The sequence below is a fragment of the Maylandia zebra genome, linkage group LG15 (assembly GCF_041146795.1).
Source record: "Maylandia zebra isolate NMK-2024a linkage group LG15, Mzebra_GT3a, whole genome shotgun sequence".
Lineage (NCBI taxonomy): Eukaryota > Metazoa > Chordata > Actinopteri > Cichliformes > Cichlidae > Maylandia > Maylandia zebra.
The window spans coordinates 15,137,486-15,160,879 of NC_135181.1; the positions used below are offsets into that span (position 1 = coordinate 15,137,486).

Consider the following 23,394-nt stretch of genomic DNA (forward strand, 5'->3'; position numbering starts at 1 on the left):
ATGTAGTGAGTGACAAGTGAATGTAGTGAGGGAGGACATGCAAAGGGTGACAGAGGAGGATGTAAGGGACAGGATTAGATGGAGCCAGATGAGCCACTATGGCAACCCATAAGGGTAGTATTATAACTATATTATACGGGGTCTAAATTTTTCTTTTACCTCTTTTCAGAATAGTTACTTAGTAGAAAACAATTATCAGGATCTTGTGTAGTGCCACTTTTCATCAGCAAAGAGGCTCAGTGGTTAGTGCTACTAAAAACCTGGCAGGGCTCTTTTGTGTGGTGTTTACATCTTCTCCCTGTCATTGCATAGGTTTGCTGTTAATCTCATTAATTTCCATCATCGGTTAAATAAATGCTCATAATAAAAATATAATAAGATGCCATTTTTATGAGGGCAGAGGGATTCACATGAGCCTGAAAATCATGCCCAGTGTTCTCTCCACTCTATTTATTTATTTCTTTTCAAATAATAGATTTCCAATGGGCAACACCGCCTTTGTTTTTTACCCTCTCTGTGCCAGCCTATTTAAAAGATCTTGGAAACATCCCTGCCAAAGGCAAACAATGGAATCCATTAAGATAGTAAGATGAGGGCAAGTTATCAAGACACCAATATGAAGGAGCAATCCACAGCAGATATATTTGTATATTTAAAAAAAAGAAAACTACTACAGAGATATTCAGCATATACAAAGCAGTGATGTACATGATTTTCCCAGCCGGCAATAAAGTGTAAAGCACAACTGCAATGCAGGATCATCCTCATTAATCACGGCACAGATACTGCTCCTAAGCGCACATATGCAAAGTTAACTGAGACACATCAGTTAACTTTTTATGACGGTCATTTCGTGCTAAACGATAAATCAAAAGCATTTATGCATTAGTTATTCATATACCATTTTGGTTGTCTTTCCACTGTAGTAGTCAAATATGCCCAATAGTCAAGTATGCATGATAAGGAAACCCTTTTGCACATGCACTAGACTAAATGATAAGCCTCATTTATGACTGCATCTGCTTCATTTTTTCTTTTCTTTTCTTTTTTTTTTTGGTGTTGTTTTTTTCCCCCACCACGGCCACATGAAGCAGACACATCCAATCATGCATCCTGTGAAAAGCGATCCTGAGCCTACACCCAGCCGGATCTGCTGTGCTGACGTGTCGGCTCCTGCTGCCCAGTGCTCATGCTCCAGCAGCAGCAGCGGAGTCAATCCAGTCAACAGAAACTGCCAGCATGGCAGCAAAACACGTTTACCGACAGGGCTTTTTATTACTTTTATTTAACTTTATGTCAGCCGCAGCCCTGGAGAGAAGGTTCTCCGACATTAAGAGATGCGCCGATAAGGAGTGCAGCAGTAAGTCCGCTGGCTTTCCAACTATTATCTCAGGGGGGCTTCTCTGATGCGTCTTCGCACCATCCCGATACTACAGCCATAAACTGCCGTTATCTCTTGACCTGTTGCCGGTCGATATTTGCGACCTTGATCTCCTCTTGCAATTGTTGTGATGCTGTTTACCTGTGTGATGCCCAGTGAAAACAGGACAAGCAAACATTAACATTAATCATTTGGCTGGGTAGGATTACTGGTTTCGATGCAGCCCATGTTGGCTGGGTGCCTGTCAGCTTCGGCCTGCCTCGCTCCCGGATAGTGGAAGCTAAGGTTAGCAGCTAATTAGCCACCGGCCGGCTCGCTCTGCTAATGTTCGGGGTAAAGGTGATAGGTGAAGTTAAAGCCAGGGTGTTTATAGTGTTCAGCCACATTTGCCTCACTCTCATGTGGATTTGTGGGATTGGGCTGCTTTGCCACAAATCAATATGCTTCTGTAACGCTTCTAGCTAGCAAAGTTTACATTTTTCCCCTGCCTCCTGACTCTTAACCTCTACATTCAGTGCAAGACTTAATAAAGGACACGCAGCAGTTTTACTTACAATACAGAATATTCATTTAGCAATTGTTAACCACAACCGCAAAGTCATCTATAGGTGATAAGAACGTATTTTTATTGTTGACTTATCATCAGGGGGAGCTAATTTTGACTCATAAAACAGTAAATATCACACACTGTAACTCATAAAACACAAGTCAGAGCTGAAACTCAGCCACTCAGAAATAAGTCTGAGTGAAATACAAAATTTAAGACAGTGGTTAGTAGCTAATACTTGAATCATAGTTAAAGCTTCACCTTTTCTGCTTTTTGTGCATCAGTTTTGGGCTTATTTTTCTAATGCACGTGTTGTTAAAGTGGCAGCATACATTTCTGTTATTTAGCTTTACATCAGTTAAGTATGTTGTAGTTAAAATGTAGTTGTCCAGTGAGATGTGTGGAATAAATACCTAACAACATAACAGAAGAAAACTGCCGACAGATAAGTACAAGAATTACTGACCATGTATGCTATCATCCCTCTTGTTGACTGATATGCACATTCAGCTGTAAGTATTAGTTATTGTTTATGTTAAGATGTCTTTGTTTCTCTGACACAACAGGCTGTAGGAAATGACAACAAACCAAAATTACTGGTTTCAGCTAAGGGTCGAATGCTTTGTATAAACATCAGCTTTAGCCCGATGTTTTACATCTGGTGCATCCAAGAACCCATCCACCCAGTTTCTTCTGCATATCCAATTCAGGGTCATATTTGGGGTGCAGTCCATTCCAGATGGTCTATCGGAGGCCTGACGAACCATTCACACTTATGGCCAATATAGAATCACCAAGTGCTTTACATGTTGGCTTGTCAAGCAAAAGATTGCTGATTCGATTCTAGCCTGCGATGCAAATAAACCTGGGGGTTTCTGTCATCAGGAAGTAGTTTCTAGAAAACTCACCGGACAATATGAAAGCACCACACAGCGGCCTTAGCCTGCAGTGGATTCAAACTCAGCTTCTTGGTGTGAGGTGACTTGAACTAAGCCCAAAACAAATATCCATCCATCCATTTTCATCCGCTTTGTCCGGGGCCGGGTCGCGGGGGCAGCAGCCTAAGCAAAGAGGCCCAGACCTCCCTCTCCCCAGCCACCTCCTCCAGCTTATCCGGGGGAATACCAAGGCGTTCCCAGGCAAGCCGAGAGATATAATCTCTCCAGCGTGTCCTGGGTCTGCCCCGGGGCCTCCTCCTGGTGGGACATGCCTGGAACACCTCACCCAGGAGGCGCCCAGGGGGCATCCTTGTCAGATGCCCGAACCACCTCAGCTGGCTCCTTTCGATGTGGAGCAGCAGCTGCTCTACTCTGAGCCCCTCCCGGATGGCCGAACTTCTCACCCTATCTCTAAGGGAGAGGCCAGCCACCCAAAACAAATAAAATCTTTGAATAAGTCATTCTTACCCTTTGTTTTTTGTTTTGTTTTTTTCAGTGCTGCTGTGTCGGGGGAAAGCTGTGAATGATTTCTCAGGACCTGATTGTCGGTTCTTGTCTTTCAAGAAATCTGAAACCATCTATGTATATTACAAGCTGTCAGGAAGAAGACCTGACATATGGGCCGGAAGTGTAAGTATACTATAGCACATATTTATTGAGCTCTGGATTTAATTTGTGTAGTTAAAATCCTGAACATGTTCTCTCGCAATAGGTTGGAAGCCACTTTGGCTATTTCCCAAAAGACCTTCTGGCAGTTAACCACATTTATACTGATAACGAATATGAAGTTCCAGCTGAGGTATGGAAATATATAAGAAGATAATCCACTTGTGGATACCACAGATAGTAAGATGTAATTTTTAATTTATTTTTTTTTATCTCTTCTCAGGAAACAGATTTTGTCTGTTTTGACACTGGATTTGACAAGTTTGATAATTATGATGTAGATTTGCTCCTTGGCTTGTCAGCAGGGGAGAATGATAGCGAAAACAACAAAACATCTTACCAAGTCCAAGCAGCAGAAGCAATAGAAACAGGAGAAGTAGCTCAGAGTGAAAAACAAACTGAGCATCATGATAACTTGGAGGAGCTTCATAAAGCCCCTGATGATCAAAGTGCCTCTTCAGCCGTTCTTGATCAGTCAGCTGAAACACCTTTACAAAACACAATGGAGTCCAATGCAGAAGTTGCACGTGATGCTACAGAAGCTGAAGAGGTTAAGGAAAAACATGTACCAGAGTCTGTCCCTGAAAACTTGTCAGAAAAGAGTGAAACCAAAGATACACCCGCAAAATCGGAAGTGGAGTCTGTGCCCAAAGATGATTTTGTTTCAGAAAGCGAACCAGTCTCATCTTCTGAAGGAGTTCAAATCCCTGAGTTGAAAACTACCATTGGTTCAACTTTTGATGCCATCGTCACCGATGAAGAAATCACCGAGAAAATTACCCCTTATGAAGAAGAGGAGGAGAGTGTAGACGTGGAAAACCATCCAGAAAGTGGCACTAATGTTAAAGAAGAAACTCCACTGTTCTCTTTTTCAGAAGACTCCATCAATACTCAACCATCTGTGGAAATCCCCAAGTTAAAAACGACCCTTGGGACAACTTTCGATGCTGTGATCACAGATGAAGACACCACCAAGAAAGTTACCCCGTATACAGAGGAGGACAGTGAAGATGTGGAAGACCATCCCGAAAATAATAGTGATACTAAAGAGGAAACTCCACTGCTGTGTTTTTCAGAAGAATCCGTCAACACTCCAGCATCTGACTCTATTAAAAAGCCTGAAACTCCACTGGCGACACCTGAGGATAAACCAAAGACAGCAGAGGAGAAGAACGTGTGGACATCACTCGGAGATGCTGTGTTTTCAGCTGTCACTGGAGTAGACATAACCACACAAGAAGTGAATTCAGAACAAGAGGAAGATGATGATGAGCGAGTGCCAATCCCTAAGTTAAAAACTACCCTTGGGACAACTTTTGATGCTGTTGTAACAGATGAAGAAAGCACCAAGAAAGTTACACCAAATCCAGAAGACGACAGTGAGGATGTGAAAGATCAGCCCAAAAATGATAGTGATACTAAAGAGGAAACGCCACTGCTGTCTTTTTCAAGAGAATCCTCTAACACTCCAACACCGGAGTCTCCTAGAAATCCTGAAAGTCTGCCATTGACACCTGAGGATAGACCAAAGACAGCAGAGGAGAAGAATATGTGGACATCACTCGGAGACGCTGTGTTTTCAGCTGTCACTGGAGTAGACATGTCAGCAAAAAAAGTGAATGAAGAGGAAGATGAGGACGAGGAAGACGAGGAGGAAGAGGATGTAAAAACCCATGATGAATCACTCTTGGTAAAATCCCCAGAGAACATGGAGCCAGTTCTTCAAGATTCTTTGAATTCTACATCTGATAATTCTGATGTGAATGAAGGCACCAGTGACTCAGAGAAAGTTTTGTCTGATAAGAATGAAAATGATGTAGAAGTTACTGGACATAAGGAAGCTCAGGATGAAACCAAAAAATCAGCAGAGGATCAAATAGAGCATCTAACAGAGGGGATGAGAATATCCACGGAGCCACTGCCACAAGATAATAATTTAGACAACCATGAGGCTGAAGTAACACATATAAAAACCACACATGAAGCCACTGAAGACAAAGACGAGCAGGAGGTTCCCAAGGATTCAGAGATTACTGAAGACAAAGACGAGCAGGAAGTTCCCAAGGATTCAGAGATTACTGAAGACAAAGACGAGCAGGAGGTGCCTAACGATTCAGAGATTACTGAAGACAAAGACGAGCAGGAGGAGCCCAAGGATTCAGAGATTACTGAAGACAAAGACGAGCAGGAGGTGCCTAACGATTCAGAGATTACTGAAGACAAAGACGAGCAGGAGGAGCCCAAGGATTCAGAGATTACTGAAGACAAAGACGAGCAGGAGGAGCCCAAGGATTCAGAGGCCACTGAAGACAAAGACGAGCAGGAGGTGCCCAAGGATTCAGAGGCCACTGAAGACAAAGACGAGCAGGAGGTGCCCAAGGATTCAGAGGCCACTGAAGACAAAGACGAGCAGGAGGTGCCCAAGGATTCAGAGGCCACTAAAGACAAAGATGAGCAGGAGGTGCACAAAGATCCAGATGTCACTGAGGATAAGGCAGCAATACCAGACAGTATTACTGCTGCAGAGCAGAAATTAGACAGTGCAGTGGATGAAAAAGAAAACATGACCGAAAGTGAAAAACACCTCGACTTGTCCGCTAATGAGAGGTCCAGTGACTCAGACCTCAGAGATGATGATAACATAGTAAATGACAGCCTGCCTAATCAGATACCTGATGATTCAATGACAGATTTAGGAAGTAATAACAGTCGAGCAGAATCACCTGTTGATGAGCCAGAGATTCAGGATGCACTACATACAAGGGAGATGATGGAAGAAGATGAGACTCCAGATGCGGAGGAGGGGAACGATGAAGAGAGAGAAGAATTACTTGAAGATGAAAACGCGCTTTTGTTCTCGCAGTCAGACAAAACCTTGCCTGAAACAAGTCCGCCTACCGTGTCACCTCCAGAGCCAGAATACAGCGAAAGCGTAATGAGATTGACTCTGCTGTGGGATCACTTCACAGAGGAGAAGATGGAGCAGGTCCAAAAGCTTCTGGGTCTAAAAAATCTCTTCAAACTGGAGGCCATGTTCATGGATCTGGACATAGAGTTTCAGGCTACCCGTCAGTCACAGACGGGTACTACAGAGGACATTGAAAATGCGCTCGAAGGCATCTTGGAAGCCTCTGAGAACACTATCTTGGACGAGATTGAGAAGATGCTTGATAGCCGGGACACTAAACACGACTATGATCACCATATGGACCCAAGTAATTTGGATGAAGAAACAGAAATACTGGACGACTTTCAGGAGCTGGCTTTCAGCCTGCGGCAAAAATATTCAACAGCCAGTGACAGCACGCCTTTAGCACTAGAACTGTCATCAGACACTGAGAAAGGTGGGTTTGATCTGTATTATTTGAAGTATCTTGAGTACAAAAAGGCTTACATGTCTCTGTGGTTGCTTATTCTGCTTTAAACATTGACAGTTGTGCTATTAAATATGTTCATTGCATCAGTTTATAATCAAAGTGAATGCAGAATTTGATACTGTGACGAAGCAGATATCCAGCATCTTGTTTCCAGATAAATAGATAGTGTCGTCATCACGCTAAAAGGGAGTTCAGTTCACACCCAACAGTAATGGAGCCGTTGAGATAGGATTTCCTGCTTTTCTTACCATCCTAACAACAATTAATTGTGGTCACAAAGGGAAAGAAAAACATGTTTTCTTCTCGTTCTCTTTGACATCAGAAACTTCCCCCTAGGTTTTTTCAGTGTAGTCAGCTTGTCAAATCAACTTTTGAGGTGAAATTTTAGATATGTTGACTATCAGTGAACACAGTGACATAAGACTCTGACCTAAATTAAAAGGAAATGTTCATAATTTCATTACAGAAAATTAAAGAAATTACTTTTTAAAAGGTAAAAAAATAGCAAAAAGGCCCAAGAGTTTAGTGAACTTACCTCAAATTGCTTATTTTATTCAAACTCCAATCCAGAAAAAACACTCTTAAAGCTATTTTACAACAATAACAGAGGAGAAACTATTCCAAACTTTCTATCTTTTCTCTCACTTTGTTTACTGTTTTGTTTTTCTGAACCAATGGTTTCATTTTTGGGCAGCACGGTGGTTAGCACTGTTGCCGCACAGCAAGAAGGTCCTGAGTTCAATTCCCCCACAGTCTTTCTGTGTGGAGTTTGCATGTTCTCCCCGTGTTTGCGTGGGTTCCCTCCGGGTACTCCGGCTTCCTCCCACCATCCAAAGACATGCAGCTTGTGGGGATAGGTTAATTGGATAATCCAAATTGCCATTAGGTGTAAATGTGCGAGTGAATGTGAGTGCGAATGGTTGTCTATGTCTATGTGTTCGCCCTGCGACAGACTGGCGACCTGTCCAGGGTGTACCCCGTCTCTTACCCTATGACAGCTGGGATAGGCTCCAGCGCCCCCCGTGACCCTGAAAAGGATAAGCGGAAGCAAATGGATGGTTTCATTTTCACTCAATATACCAATTTAGGTATAGCTTAAGCATCAAGCAGATGGTCACTGTAGTGGATTTTCTGGAGTTATCCCTATCTATTTGTTGATGTACTTCTATTTGAGGAGGTCTGAAAACACATTAGTCTTAGTCAATCTTTTAGGAGACTGATAACGTGACTGTCCAGTGATGGCGCTGGGTATTTTGGCTCTTCAGTGGGCCACAAGGACAGCTCAGCTGCATGCTGATAGTGAAGAGACATAATGTGTTTCTTTATCTTGAGAGTTGACATAGGAAAGGGTTTATGAAAATCCATAAGAGATTAGAATTTCAGAATAACTCTAACCCTTTCTTGTAATGTTAAAAATAACTATATTTCATATTACTAATGCATTTCACTTGAATAATTCTTTTTTCACAAAGCCAAAATGGATTTTCATGATAATGAATTTGTCTTTGCTCTGCAGATGTCATGCAATCTAGAGGCTAGTTCTAGATTTAAAATGTTTAATCTTAAATTTAAGCATTATTGGGTTTTCCCCTATGTTTCCATCTCAGATGAACAGGAATTGAATGTTAAAGAAGATGTGCTACACATTGCTGAGGAAGAATTGGACAAAATACCAAAGGCCGAGAGCGATGACAACCTGACAATAACGGATCCTGAAGAAAAGCCAGCTGAGGTTGAAGAGGAACAGCTGGTTAGACCGGACGTTAGTGTGGAGGAAGATGGTGGACACTTTAATAAAAACAAAGACAATCCGCTGAGCTTCAGCACATCTGATGAGATGCAAAAGGTGCCTCAAGCCACCCTGGAAAATGCCTTCGACATGGGCCTTGGTGTTGAGGTTGAACACTCACCCTCAGGTTAGTAATGTCTTTAGAGCAATGGTGTAATGGAATTAAATTGCAGGTTTCCACCAACAGTTATAATATGTAAGATTACAAAGAGGCTGTGTGGTGTAAATAGTAATACAGGTTCCCCATTGAAATTGTGCCTTGAACCTTAGTGTGCCATGGTCACAAAAAAGGAGCATAAATGTTTGATTCCTAATAAATGGGGCGATCATGGCTCAAAGAGATGTCAGTTCGTCTTGTAACCGGAAGGTTGCCGGTCTCGTCGTTGTGTCCTTGGGCAAGACACTTCACCTGCCGCCTACTGGTGATGCCCAGAGGGGCCAATGACGCGATATGGCAGCCTTGCTTCTGTCAGTCTGCCCCAGGGCAGCTGTGGCTACAACCGTAGCTTGCCTCCACCAGTGTGTGAGAGTGAATGAATAGTGAAATTGTAAACCGCTTTGAGGGTCTCGAAAAGCGCTATACAAATGCAATCCATTATTAAAATATCATTGCTTTTGTGAAATATTTAGAACATGTAAACACATTATGAGAATTTTGGACTTTGGCTACAATAAAATAGGATAATCTTGAGGTCAGCAAATCAGTCACATTAAGCTTCCTCTGGTTTTATCATATTAAAGTTACACTATATTAGTTACATATGGTTTTGCCTTTATGTTGATATTTAACTATATTCTGTTATAGAAGAGCTTTACATAATCCAGCAATAACAAACAGACTTACTAACTGTTAAATTCTGTTTGACAAGGGTCTATGGACTCCATGGAACCAGTGTCCGAAGTGCACGAAGAAGAAGTGGGGTTATTCTCAACAGGGCTTGTTTACACGGGCTGCATCCTTGCAATGATCACGAATAAAACTGCAGAGTGGAGCACTGTGGTAAGTGTACCACCATTGCATACACCACATCCTGTATACATTAGATTCACCACTAATCTAATTCACTAATCTAATTTGTGAAATATTTCAGCAACATCCAAATGAATCTAAATCTGTAATCAGTCTCGATGATCTGACAATTAAAAACGTCAAAATAATGTCCGATTTTTCTGATCTTTCTCTGTCATGTGCAGGGAAGAAGCACAAACATGCAGATTTTTAAGGAACAAGTTAAACAAATTAGTTCTCTATCATCTCCTCTGTCTGCGTATGCTGAATATCTGTTGCTGGTTTGAGTGCCGCACAGAAAAATGAATAAACAAATGTTCCCTTGATGGCTTCTTTAAAGGAAGTAGGAAAGAAAAAACTTATTATATACTTTTTAATGCTATCCCAGGACATCCTAACATCACTCATAGTTCATAGGGACATACTACATACTATACTTGAGTATGCTGCTATTGACTCTTTTTGGCGTGGTTTATTAGATTGGATGATTGAAGTCTGAAGAAACAATTTACTCATTTAACATACAGAGGCCTCGTTATCACGTGGAAGAACAACAGCTTGGCACCTCCAGCAAAACCCAAAACATTTGAACCACGCTTCAGAGCAGATTTTCAAAACATCTCGGCTTCGGAGGCTTGACACAGTGTCGAAACGTCTGTTTCGAGCTTCCCATCCCTACCAAAATTTACTATTTTATTTGAACTTAGAGTGGCTTAGAAATATTACTCGTAAATGAGCAGTACACAGTCCAGAAAAGTATTGGCCTCTCTGATATAGTTACGCACCATATTTTATGTTGCTAGGGTAACCAGATCCGGGCAAACTAAATGTGATGAAAGGGGTTTGTTTGCGAAGACTCTGTGGGACGTGTTGCCAGTGCCGAGAGGGATTTTGATCTAAATTAAAACATGAATACACACATACTGTGCAGGTTACAGGTTTGGCATTGATCAGGTCAATCACAAATAAACTTTGATTTACTCTAATTTAGTTAAACTCAATTACTATAGAATAGACATAAAGAGGAATTTAATTTTTTTTATGGTCCTATGTGGCAGTCTTTGTGCAGTCTTGCATTTCCTGTTTGCATCACTGTAACTGTTAAAATTTCCACCTCTTATCTCTGTGGTAATAATTTGGGGATTTTAGTTGGGAGGCATTCAAAGAGCGAATGGTTCATAAGATCACTGTTTCAAGACTGGGAGGAGACACAAAGCTATCCTCAGGGGTCACAAGCTAGTGGGAAGGGCATCCGGTGTAGTATCTGTAACAAATCAACATGTGGTTCCCTCCTGTGTGGCAACGTCTTGGGAAATAAGGGAACAGCTGAAAGCATGAAAGTACTTTCAGCAAGGAAGCATTCATAGTTCAGCTCATCAATTTTTAAACCAAAATGTTTCTTGTGAGACTAGTGTCATCAGGAGTGTGAGACTGTACAGCATTTTTATATCGAGACAGTGTCCCGCATTTTAAATGACTCTAATTTACAAAAATGGACTTGTGTCAGAATAAAACAACTCAAAGAGAACTTGGATGCATCCCTGCTAAAACCCAAAGATGATTAGCAGACAGAAAAGCTGAAAAGACAGCAACTGCAATGACAGCTGTTGGAAGCATGTACAGAAAACTGTTCCATAGGACCAATTATGAACTTCAGTTTCCATCTATGCTCATCACTAATAATAAAAAAAAACAAAAACAGGAGCCTCAGCTGGAGATGACAGAGTTAAAGATGCTCAGATTTTATTGGAAGTGACCAAGATGCTCAGCAGGATATCAGAGGGTTGGTGTGATAGAGTAGAATTCAAGGAATAGGGTGAAATGGAGGCAGATGATCCACTGTTTTGTTTATAAGTTTGTTTTATAAGAATCACTGGCGAGGACTTTTGTAGAGCCAGCCAAAATGTAGGGCATTGTCGCAATATTTGGGGCAGACGTCACAGACTGTTGTCTTGCTGCTCTGAAAATAGGAGGGGATGGATCGATCTAAATATTGATTATATAGATACCGGCGTTGGTACTGGTATCTGATCAATACTTGTGTGATAGGATTGATCCTTTAGTTTATCTCCTCTGAGCATGTCGCTTCAGTTACATCAAACAGTAAGCATGTCTGTTCAAGCATCCCCACAGCCCTGTCCACACTTCGCTCATCTTCCTTCTTCCAGTTCTGCCGTAATTGGTTCTGATGTCACTCAATTTAACACTTAAATTTTACTGAAACTGAAAAAATATATCCTGAACATGAAAATATTTAAGTAATTTAAGTATAGTATAAGAACCCTTTTTGGTTCACTATCAAGTCATTTGTATTTATTAAGCACATTTAAAATAACAGGGGTTGACAGAAAGCGGTTGCCAGGAGGGCACATTTAAATTCCAGCGCTTCAAAAAAAAGACAAAAAGTGGGAAAAACAGTCAAAGGTGCACTTGTGATTTGTTGACCAATTAATGCAAAACTCACAATTATTTGTCATAAAAACGTATTCAGATTCACCTCATAAATCATTACATGCGGCTCTTAAAAGTACTGACGCAGGCAAAGCTGGGTCTGTATATACTTTATATAATAGTATACTTTATACTGTATATAATATTGAATAGATACCAAAAATTGCAATGTTGCATTCCACTATCCCACATTGTTCCGCATGAATAAACTCTTTTCCCCACATATAGTTTTTGGGGAGCTGGAGACTTGCATGACTTTAGAGACTTTTGTTCAGCCAGCCAAAATGTGGGACAGAGGATTAAAATCGTGTGGGTACACTTCTGGTCGCCCCACATAGACGTCGGTCTTACTGCTCTGAAAGTGTGGTGCATTATGTGAGAACTCAAATTTCCAGTTTTCCCTGAACGCCCCCTCCGGCCCTCCCCCTGCCTTGTTGACTGTCGCGGTACAGGCTGAAGTTCGACACAGCCGGTGCTGAGCTGGCTGCTGGGGCTAACGGCCTTATTGTGGCATGTACAGGCAGATAATGTGTTGTTGAGTTAGTGTAGCCTTTTTTGGTCGCTACAGTCGTTATCCATAATCAGAACCACCAACTCTGCTAACGACCGTCGCTTCACGATAACTGCTGTGAATGGGATTTGACGGGTGATCTTTAATTACCGTTAGCAAGTCGTTGTTACCAACTCCTATCTCCACTATTTTACGTTGTCCATTTGTCTAACGACCGCTTATTTGTCTTTCATACGCGGGAGACATTAACGCTCCTGAATAACGAGCGTTTGCTTAACGATACAGTTACTTTGTGAATAGCTAACGTGCTAGGCAGCTAGCTGATACCTGTCAAACTAGCATCTGGCTAGTTCCATTCTTGTTTTTAAACACGAGAATGGAGAGGGAGACATTATCCCTGCCTGTCATGGAACCGGAGAACACATATGTAGTTTTTGTGAAGGAACTGCAACATGTAAGTATTCATTACAGTATTTAAAAAAAAAAAAAAAAAAGCCAGACTGACACCTATATGAATATTATTATTTACGCTGTCACGGCCTGTGAGGTTAACCATGACGTGTTAATTAGCAGGTGGCTGATGGATAATGACTTGGACGGTTCCTTGTCCTAAATCTACTCACCAAACTTGCCTTTAGCATTAGCAGCAGTCGACCGGGTCTTGTATATTTGATTGAAGACCTTTCACTGTCCTGTGCCCTTTTCATTGCTATCTAACTTTTCTTACAGCCCAGCCTTTGTTGAATTTGTATTGAACATTTAGAAGTGAAAAGCAGTAAATTGAAGAGAGGCTTTTAATATTTGCCATTAGTATTAAGGCAGCTGTAATCCCTGTATTTTATTAGAGCCACGGAGTGAGAGCATGTATGTGTTTGCTACTGTTGTCTCATGGGGAGTTCAAAGGTTTCTTTGTGATTGGACTAATATGCTCGGTTTGGTATGACTGGGCATAAATGAAGCTAGTTTAACTATAAAGTGAAACCCACCTAGCTTGTGAAAGAGAAAAGCTTGTAGTATGAATTGCTCCCTAATCAAGTAATGTATGAAATGCTACATCACTTCAAAATGTATGTATAGAACAATGTAGAAAAACACGTTATTTTTATGTTAATAAATAACCAACAGAATTATTTTGGTGACTAAACTGAGAGTGTAGACTAATCTTTTTGTGTTTTTATATCGATCCTGTGTCCTTTATCACATACACTCAGCTGCCACTTTATTAGATAAATACTTGGGGGCTTGGCAATGTTTTCCAGTTTTCTGTTGTCCAATCCTGCTGAGCCCATGTCAGTCATATCATTAGTTTCCTGTTCTAGCTTACAAGAGTGGCACTTCTGCTGCTGCAGTAGCCTTTCAGCCTTAAGATTCGTTGTGGGACAGAGATGCTCTTCTTGCTAATCTTGGTTGTAATGAGTGCTTATTTGAGTTACAGATGACTCTTTACTGATGTGTCATAGTTTGGTAAATGTATGCACAGTGTGTTAGTCTAACGGTAGATTTAATTTGATGTTTAATCAGAGCTTCTGCAGTGTTTTTATTGTATATTGTCTAGTTTGTTTTTCCATTGGGCTTTTTTGTTTATTTATTTTGCAGCCAGATTTATAGTCATAATTATTTTGATACATTTTGAAACATGGTAACTCTCTTGTCTCTTTTTAATTAAGTGTCTTTGAGCTAAATAAAAAAAACAAACATTTTTGTAAACCAAAGTATTCATGCAATAGCCTGAACTTAAGCTTTTACTGAGAGGAAAAAGTGATGTTGTGATAGGCAAAATGAGAATATGAAAGGAAAAGTGCAATCAAGTTATAAGACAAAATAAGAGCATCACTATGAAAATAATTTTCAATCAATTTCTTTTTCAATCTTCTTTTCACCACTTTTGAAAGCTGTGTTTGTAACTAGAAATCGATATAATTGAATTGCATAGTGCTAGTTTAACCATCTGTTTCCAGTTTAATTTCGTTCTCCAGAGTTAAAGCTGTGGTTGTGGGGTTGTTGTTTTTTTTTTGTCTCTTCAGATGATTTCATTGCTGCCAGAAGAGTGGAAGCCAGGAGAAACTTTGTTTGGCTGTCCTTGGCAAGCTGTTGTCATCACTGCTTTGGTTGGAGTATTGACCTTCACCCTCTTCTTCTGGAGGACTGTGCTGGCAGTAAGTGTTGTGATATTGCTGCTCTGTTTATTTGGTGCCTGTAAAATGCCAATATTATTTGTATGAGCTTTGATTTAATAAGGCTTTGTATCCCCCTGGGTTATACTCCCATCGGATTGAGTTATACACAGTATAAAATCTTCCATATTTAGGTCATTGTTGGATGATATTATACACTGTAAGATTTAAAATTGATTTTTTTAATTTTATTTTTAAAGATAAAGAAGAAAGAGTACCTCGGTAAGTTTTCAGTTATAATTTTTGCACAACATGACAAAATGCATATGTGTACGGCCTCATTGATTGTGTGCTTTGTGTAATGGGAAAAGTGGATGAAAAAAGACTCAGAGAGCAAATCCAGGTGCACAAAAAGGAAAAGGATGAAGCTCTCGCCAAAATGGCTGAACTCCAGAAACAGGTGAGCCCCAGAAAGAGAAATGTTGTTGAGTTTCTCCTATACAAAAACAAACAAAACACATCTGATTCATGTTTTCTTCTTTTTGTAAAAGACTGAACAACTGAAAGAAAATCAAAAACAGTCAAAGGAAACTGTTAGTTGTACAGTGAAAAAGATGCAAGAGCTAGAGGTAAGCAGTAAGAGTCTTTCTCATATGTATTTAGTCTTACGTAACCGGGTTGAATCTTTGTTGACACTCAGTTATTTGTTGAAGGGTTGTCGTTAATTTTTTTTTCTTTACTGTTTGCAGAGTAAAGTCTTACAGGCTGAAACATTGAATAAACAGATGGCCGAGGAAAAGGACAAATACGCACAGCTACTGGAGGAAGAGCGGGCAAACACTCTCCAAAATGAAACCAGAGTAAGTGTTTCATTTGCTTTCTGCTCGTTGTTATTTGCGTTCTTTTCGCTGATTCATGCTGCAATTATTTATTTATTTTTAACAGATTGAGAAATTAGAGAAGTTAAACGAGAAGCTACAAGCTAACAGGAAAAAGATTCAGGAAGCGCTCTCTAAGGTACAAATCCTTTTGGGATATTTTTTTTGCAAACTCTGTAGTGTTACTGTGACCTTTTAGCTTTAATTTATCTCATAAACTGTTTTCTTTCATCCATAGACTACTGTTCTCCTGGATGAAGCCAAGATTCGGGAAGATGCCCGAAACGTTCAACAAAAATGTCTTGAAAAAGAGTTTGCTGCGTTAAAGGACGAGAACAAAACAGTAAGACAGATATGGATATTTCTCTTTTATATTGTCATTAATCTGAATGCCTAATCAGATTTAATTTATGCTTTTTACCCTGCCTCTTCTAACAGCTGAAGGTCACCATTAAAAGCTGGGAGGAAAAACACACAGAGCTTAATGAGAAGATTAAAGTCTATCAGAAGTCCCAGAAAGAACTGGAGGACTCTGTGGTGCTCAAAGATCACAATGTGGAGGTCATTTTTTTTCACTAACTACTGTCATAACTCTTCCTGATTTTTGTTTTTATTTATTTATTTATTTATTTATTTATTTATTTATTTATTTATTTATTTATTTATTTATTTATTTATGAAATTGTCTCATTCTTGCACAATATGTCCACTTCAGGTGCTGTCTGAACTTCTGTCTGACCTGGAAGCTTGTGATTTACAAAAAGGTGACACCAAAGTTTTGGCCAATGGTGAAGTAGCACCTGGTAAGTTTGTAGTTTATCAGAATATTTATGGATGAAATACGGCGAGTAGTTTTATTAACCACTGTTTAATAATATAGTGTTTTGTTGTTCTTTCAGTGTCTCTTACAGACAAGAAGACGGCCGTAAAGAACAGAATCAAACAGATGATGGATGTTTCTAGGGTGAGATATCAACAGATGTTGTAAAGCTTATTATATTTTAGTTTATAGAGGATTGTTCGGTTTCTAAATGTTATTGCATTTTCCTGTATTTTTCCCTACAGGTTCAGACCACTCTTGCTGTAGTTGAAGAAGAGCGGGATCGCTTCATGACAAAACTACTGAATGAAGAGAAGTCCAGGAAGGCAATGGAAGGTACATTGTGAATTTGTTTAATGTCCTCGGGATTCCCATACACTTGTTTGCCATACACCTAGGGGTCATTTTTGACCCAAGGACAACACAAGGGTTAAGAAGTTGTGTAATTCAGTTGGGTATCTGCATCCTACTAAACTCCTCTTTGTTTTATTTTAAAACAGAGCAACACCAGGAGCTTGAACATGCAATCTCAACCCTGAAAAGTGAGAAGAGCCACATTGAAAACCAGTTCAAGATCCTCCAGCAGAAAAATGAAATCATGGTCGAAATGTATCAGCAGAAGGAAAATGCCCTGCAGCAGTAAGTGAAGTCTTCAGCAGATTCGAAATTGTTACTTCCTGTCGTGAATGTCTGAAAGTCTTCTGTATTTTTGTAGTTGTAAATTTTACTTGCTGTCTTTACACCATGAATGATGATGATGAGTAAGTGAAACCTCTCATCAGTTGTGATTTGTAGAAGGACTGGGAGTTACTGTGTTTCTCTGCGCACACAGGAAATTAACGAAGGAGGAGCTGGAGCGGCGCAGCAAAGAGAATCTGCTGTCGGAGGTTGGAGGGAAAGCTGTTGAAGCTGAGGAGCAGGTTAAAATTTTAAGGCAGCGCATTAATGAGATGGAGGACCAGATGAAGAAGACTGAGGAAGTCTACAAAGAGCAGGTAGACTGTGTGTTTGTTTGTTTTTTATCTTAACGTTTTCAGATTAGCCAACAAAATAAAAACATTACTCCAATCTGAATCTCGGCTGAATGGGATTTTCTTTCTTTAGATCAAAGAGCAGGAGAACAAAACTCACTCAAACTGGGTATGTTTCCACACCGTTTATTTACAGATGCGATAAATAATTTATTCGGTCTGCGTAAGATTAGTATTGAGCTAAAGCATTACTCTGCTTCTTTGTGCTGCCTGCAGGTGAACGCTCGTAATGCAGAGCGAGCTCTAAACCAAGAGAAGCTCGAATCATCGAAGCTTCGTGAAAAGTGAGTTTTGGCAGTTGTTAAAGCTTCCTTGTTGTTCTGGAGTATCAGAAATTTTGTTTGTTACTCATAATGAGGCTGTTTCTATACAGGAAGTTGCGAAAGCCTGAAAATGTTTAGTCGTTACCTCACATCATAGCTGTTCCTATTACTGCTTAATGTGACTTCAGGCTGAATAGATTGGAGGCTATTGATTGTTTGTTTTTGTTTTTTTTGGACAAACTGTGAAATTATTTAATGACGTCACCACTGGCTCTGTTACATTTTCATCAGATAATTAAAATTGCCGTAAGTCACAGCCCAGTTTAACTGCATCTGAGCTGTTTTTCTTCCTATTCACAGATTGGCTGTACTCACCTCTCAGCTCAATGAGCGCCGCGCTCCTCTCTTCAGACCAAACTCTGGTCAGCCTGCAGGCCCTCGCCAAGGTAAGCAGGCACATCTCACCCTCTGTTTTATTTCCATCAGCTCAGCTGTCATCCCGAAGAACCACTGAAGATAATACTGTTTTCTGTTGCGGGGCAGGGGGGCTCCAGTTTTGCCTCATATGTGTTCTGATTGTGTATTTGTCCTGTTCATGTGCTTGATTTTTCTTGGAGACCCTGAAGTGACCCTCTTTATTGCATGACTTGTGTTGTTTTGTCAGCTGCAGTTCTTTTCTTTTGGTAAATTGACGGTTCAATTGTAACAGGTGACTCATACGGGCCCTCTCCTGTGAGTGGGGGTGCACCATCCCCACCTATAATGATTGAGGGTCCCAGGCGTCCTCCTTCTGCCCCAGTTGCACGGAGAATTGACCCGTTTGGTGAGTCCAAGTGGATTGCTTCCCCCACTTCCTTTTTACCCAAGTGGAACATCACTCTCCGTTACAACCTCATCTCTCTCCTCTTTCCCTCCTGACTTTATTTTTCTTTTCAGCTCTCTCACCTCAAGTTTTCCTTTTATGTTTTTTCCTAGTGTGTATTGCATCCTGATTCCTTCGGGTACCAGCTCTTATTTTCACCCTCCCTCCCCTTCCAGTTGGATCATTTGCTTGTTTCTGTTGAAATGTGCTTTTGCTTTTATTTCATTAAAAACAAGATTAGATTGTGGAAGAAGATTTTCTGAATTTGTATGTGTATGTGTGAATAAGTTATTCTTAGAAATCAAAGATGATTTCATTTAAATGCAAGGGTTTGGGGTTTTTTTTTTTGTTTTTGTTTTTTTGTACCTCTGATTTATTTTTTTTATTTTTTTTCCTAGGGTGTACAGTCTCTTTGTTTCCTCTTACTCTGTGTGTTGCGGCTGTGTTTTCCCTGCGAAGGGGCTCCATGGAGTTTTGGTTATTCATAGTTTTGTGTTTTTCTACCCTCAGGTCCTCGCCCTCCATCAGATCCCCATGGTCGTTACCCTGAAAAACACATCTCTGGGATGGGTATGTCCTCTGCAGTTTGTGCATTTCGAAGGTTTTGTGTTTATTTTGAACCTGTTATTAATGCAGTACTGTTTCCCCTCTTTCAGACATGATGGGCCCACGTAGCTCATCTCCAGCCAACTTGGATGCATCTGTAAGTTTCTTTTTAATCATATCAAACCCATTTTTATGTGATACCATCTCTCCTTTCATGTGTAGACTTAGAGCTCCTGCTGCATTTCCACTGTTTGTCCTAATCTGAAACAGACGCAAGCAGTAGATCCACAGATAAAAACAGAGACTAAGGCTGAGGTCACCACAGAGAATCCAGAGGCAGTGAGTACAGATGCTGTCAGTCCAGGTGTTGGTGTGAAGGTGTTTGGAAGCACTCCACGTCCTCTTCCCTTAAGCTGGATTTGGATTTGGAAGGGGATCAAAGGCTCTTCTTTTTCTCTGGGGCTGACTAAACATTTTTTTAGGCTTAGTGTGTTTTTCATCTCACTGCACTGAAAGAAACAGCAACTCAAAAATGTGTCTTGAAAATACTGGGGTTATGAAAAATTGCAGAGTATGTGTGTCATATATCAAGATGCTATGAAAGTGGCTTGTTTTTAATCCAAATAACCATGGTGTGTGGTTAGTGGTCATGTGATTAAACCCTGGCTAAATGCACTGTGTGGTTTCTGGATCACTTCACTGCATGACAAAGTGTTAGCCCATCTATACTCTCATGAAAGTTGTCACTTCAAATTGTCATGTTTGTTTGTTTTCCAGGGTCCAGGATCCTTCATAGCATCACCAATCAGGGACTCACCTGGACCCATGGTCCACGGACCTCCACCTGGTCCTGCACCCTATGATCCAATGCTCCCTCCTGGCCGTCTGCCACCACCCATAGCTTACAGACCACCGCGACCTGGCCCATATCACCTCCCACCTGGCCCTCCTCTTCTTCAAGGTCCTCCCCTACCAGCTAATGGACACCCAGGTATGCCCCTGCCTGGACCAATGGGAGGAGAGTTTGGACCCCCCAATGGACTTGCAATTCCCCCCAGGCAAGGCCCTGGCCCAGGCATTGATCCCCGGGGTCCGCTCCCACCGCAATTCCGTCCCCCTCCACCTCATCACTTTGGACCGATGCCTCCTCCACAGGGTACGTTCAACTTTTTGTTATATTTATAACACTATATTTTTAGGTCCATATAAACCTGATGTGGACCTCTTTATATGCCAGACTTTCTCATTTTAGTTTTAGCCAAAATGGGAAAAGTTCACTAAAATGTTATAGTTGTACTGAGTAGGGCTGTAACTAACGTTTATTTATGTAGTCGACTAAGCTGCCAATTTTTCTTTGATTAGTCAACAATTATTTCCATAACTCTTATCTCCACTTCCCTCAACAAACTACAATGACCCAGGAAGCATGAATTTGAAAATAATCAAATATATTTTCAACATTACTCAACAGGACCGTCAGAATAAAAATGAAATAAATTAAAAAAAATAACGCGCAAATAGGAAACTAAAAATGGCTTTTGTCCATAAGGTCAAATAAAGATTAAATCAAAAAGATTTAATTTCTAGTCCAAAATAACACATTTCAAGATGTTTCAGTTCATGAATTCATGATTGCAGTGGACATATCTTTGAGATGATGTCCCCAGCTGTTGAAAACCACGCTAAAGATGCTCTCTGTCATGACTTCAGCCATTTGAGAGGTGGATGAGTCTCTTTACAGGACAAACTCATCTATACGACTTTGCTTAATACTAGTAAAATAGAATTGGAAAACTGTCATTTCTAGTAAAACACAAACTCTGGGACATACTTAGATCAGTTGAACTGCCAACAGACAGTCTGTTGTCATCATCTTCAGTATTCTTCAGATTCAGATTCATCATGCAGAAGAAGAGCAGCAAGCTATTAGACATGATTCACAGTGGAGTTGAGTGAGTCCAGATAGATTGACGTAGAGGCAGTGTTATGGTAAAGCCCGGAAATGGACTCCATTTGTAGCCGCTTGCAATGCTTAAAATTTGATGAAGAGCAGCCATTCATAAACAAAGCGGATAATAGCATGATGGTAAATGAGCAGAAAGTAGTGCAGTGTACCACATGATAAGAGGAGTTACGGCTTTAACAAAAAAAAAAATATATATATTTTTTTAATGTTTATACATGACATTTTCTCACATTTGCCACCATTAATTTCTAGTCATACAAGCCAATCTTACTTGGACTTAAAAAATATATAATAAACTGATCAGGGAAGCCATTCATATAGTTCGCCTTATCAACTCTTCGGTTTTAACTAGTTTAAGGTGGCATTCTGGCTTTCTAATACTCAGCTTTTGGCAGATTTAGATTCTGTTTGTAGCAGCTGAGGGGTTCCTTGGACTTACGAGATGAACATACACAATGCTTATCTCTTATTAAATAATGCCAACTTTATGCTTCTAAAAATGGCAAATAACATAATCTGCTGCTGTGGTTTTCATCCTGGCTGACTAACATGAAACAGGAAGGGCCGGGGTGAGCTGGTCAGCAGTAGCTGAACTTTCAGAATAGGTGGGAGGGGATTGTCCACAAGTAAATGAAATGCAGATGCTAATTTGGTGCTGATTTAAAAATGAAAAGAAAAAAATTGAGTTGCAGAATATATTCTGGTCCCTGTTCATCTACTTGGGCTACTAAAGTCTGTGTAAGAAGACCCTGAGGCAGAAGAAGGCAAAGGCTTCTTTATTTCCTGAAAGAAGTACAGACCTGGTCTTTGGTCTTTTTTGTCTGTGTGACTATCATTTCCCTGCGATTTTCCTGTTTAGGTGTCCGTGGGCCCATGGGACCTCGTCCACCCTTCCCTCCTGACATGCGCTTCCCATTACCACGTGACCACCCTGGCCAACCTGTGGACCTGCCTCTAGGTGCCCCGCCTCATCCAGCACATCCTGGTGATGCTTATGGCCCGCCTGCACCCGATGCCCTCCAGAACTCTGTAGCCGCTCACAGCGTCCCCAGACAAGACCTGCACGTGAAGCAGGAGGCCCCTCAGGACTCAGCCAGGCCAGAAATGGTCAAGCCTTAAATATGCCACCAGCTATGGCAGAGGACTCAAACACCCCCGTTAACTAAACCTGTCACAATAACAACCCAGATCCAGTACAAACAAAGATCATGATTATTTTCATAGTCAGATGCAAATGTTCTTACAGCGAGGCCCGCAGATTAAAGAATGATCAGTTATGTCTGAAATGTGAGCTGAAAGGGTTGCCACTTTTCTAAACAGCCTGTGCAATAACACTTCGTTTTATGCCAGATTTTCATTTGTGTTGATCTTTAAGAAAATTATATAGCTATGATTTTTAAAGGGGCAGTTTTTTTTTAAAAAAAATGTCATTTCCTGTGGAAATTGTTTTTTAAAATTGAGAAACAGGAGGGAGGTTTAGCTTCTAGCATTTCAGGAATACCATGATTTTTCCCAAAGCTCTTGCTTTACGTACAAATTTCAAAGCAAATGTGTAATTTGACGGCCAGATGTATAACTTATTTTACTATGTTGGTAGAACTTTTATTAATAAAGAATATAAAAGCTGTGTGTGGTACGTTAATACTGAGGATGTTTTTTGTAGGGTGTGCGATGAAGAATATATGTGAAGAAATAAGGCGTACATCTGTGCTGTTATACAGACATGTTGGTCCGAAAGCTGCTGTTTCGTATTTGCTGTCTACTGCTCAGTGATTGTGCTGTTGGTGGGACAAGGACAAAAAAGCTGCTCGGTTAATCTGATTTGCTGAGCTGGGAAGTCGTTCCACCAACATGTTAATGTGCTTTTAAGTCAGAATGTGAAAACGTACAGAGACAATGTGTTTGCATTTTTATTGCTCAGAGTGATGATGACAGTTTTTGTTATTTAATTACCTGGGGTTTCTTTTTCTGGTTTACAGCTAAAATGTAACTTTTGTAGCTAATCCAGGTTCCTCTATGTGGAGGGAAAGTGTTAGAACAGAATGCCATAATTCAAATTAAAAATGAGGGGAAAAAAATTATTTGAAATACGTGAATTTGCTCCATTAATCAAAAACGTCTCTTAGTTAACCAAATATTTACTTTGACCCGCCGTGTGTCTGAGTATGACGTCAATAAGTTGGCCACCTGTGCAACAAAAGTTTCTCAGACTTCCCAAGACGTTTTTTTATGCTCGAGTGGGAGT

General features: G+C 40.5%; 1 protein-coding gene across 2 annotated transcripts; it reads left to right on the forward strand.

Annotated features, from left to right (window-relative positions):
* Positions 1-1,172: 1,172 nt before the first annotated feature.
* mia3 (MIA SH3 domain ER export factor 3) lies at positions 1,173-22,776 on the forward strand. 2 transcript variants are annotated; one of them, XM_024805127.2, is made up of 28 exons: positions 1,173-1,360; positions 3,363-3,496; positions 3,579-3,665; positions 3,756-6,876; positions 8,517-8,825; positions 9,568-9,698; positions 14,694-14,825; positions 15,044-15,065; positions 15,155-15,243; positions 15,335-15,412; positions 15,533-15,643; positions 15,729-15,800; positions 15,900-16,004; positions 16,100-16,222; positions 16,377-16,464; positions 16,561-16,625; positions 16,727-16,817; positions 16,982-17,120; positions 17,314-17,476; positions 17,586-17,621; positions 17,729-17,796; positions 18,136-18,221; positions 18,485-18,598; positions 19,148-19,207; positions 19,294-19,340; positions 19,454-19,522; positions 19,961-20,339; positions 22,009-22,776. In XM_024805127.2, the coding sequence occupies exons 1-28, from the start codon at positions 1,240-1,242 to the stop codon at positions 22,266-22,268; spliced, it is 6,300 nt and encodes a 2,099-aa protein (XP_024660895.1). In that variant the 5' UTR covers positions 1,173-1,239; the 3' UTR covers positions 22,269-22,776. The 2 variants fall into 2 exon arrangements, with proteins under 2 accessions (XP_024660895.1, XP_024660897.1); XM_024805129.2 differs by lacking the exon at positions 19,454-19,522.
* Positions 22,777-23,394: the final 618 nt, after the last annotated feature.

Coding starts and splice junctions, on each gene's coding strand:
- mia3 (XM_024805127.2), top strand. CDS start 1,240: ATGGCAGCAAAACACGTTTACCGACAGGGCTTTTTATTACTTTTATTT. Junction 6,877..8,516: donor GTCATCAGACACTGAGAAAG/GTGGGTTTGATC, acceptor TTTCCATCTCAG/ATGAACAGGAATTGAATGTT. Junction 16,465..16,560: donor CAATGGTGAAGTAGCACCTG/GTAAGTTTGTAG, acceptor TTGTTCTTTCAG/TGTCTCTTACAGACAAGAAG.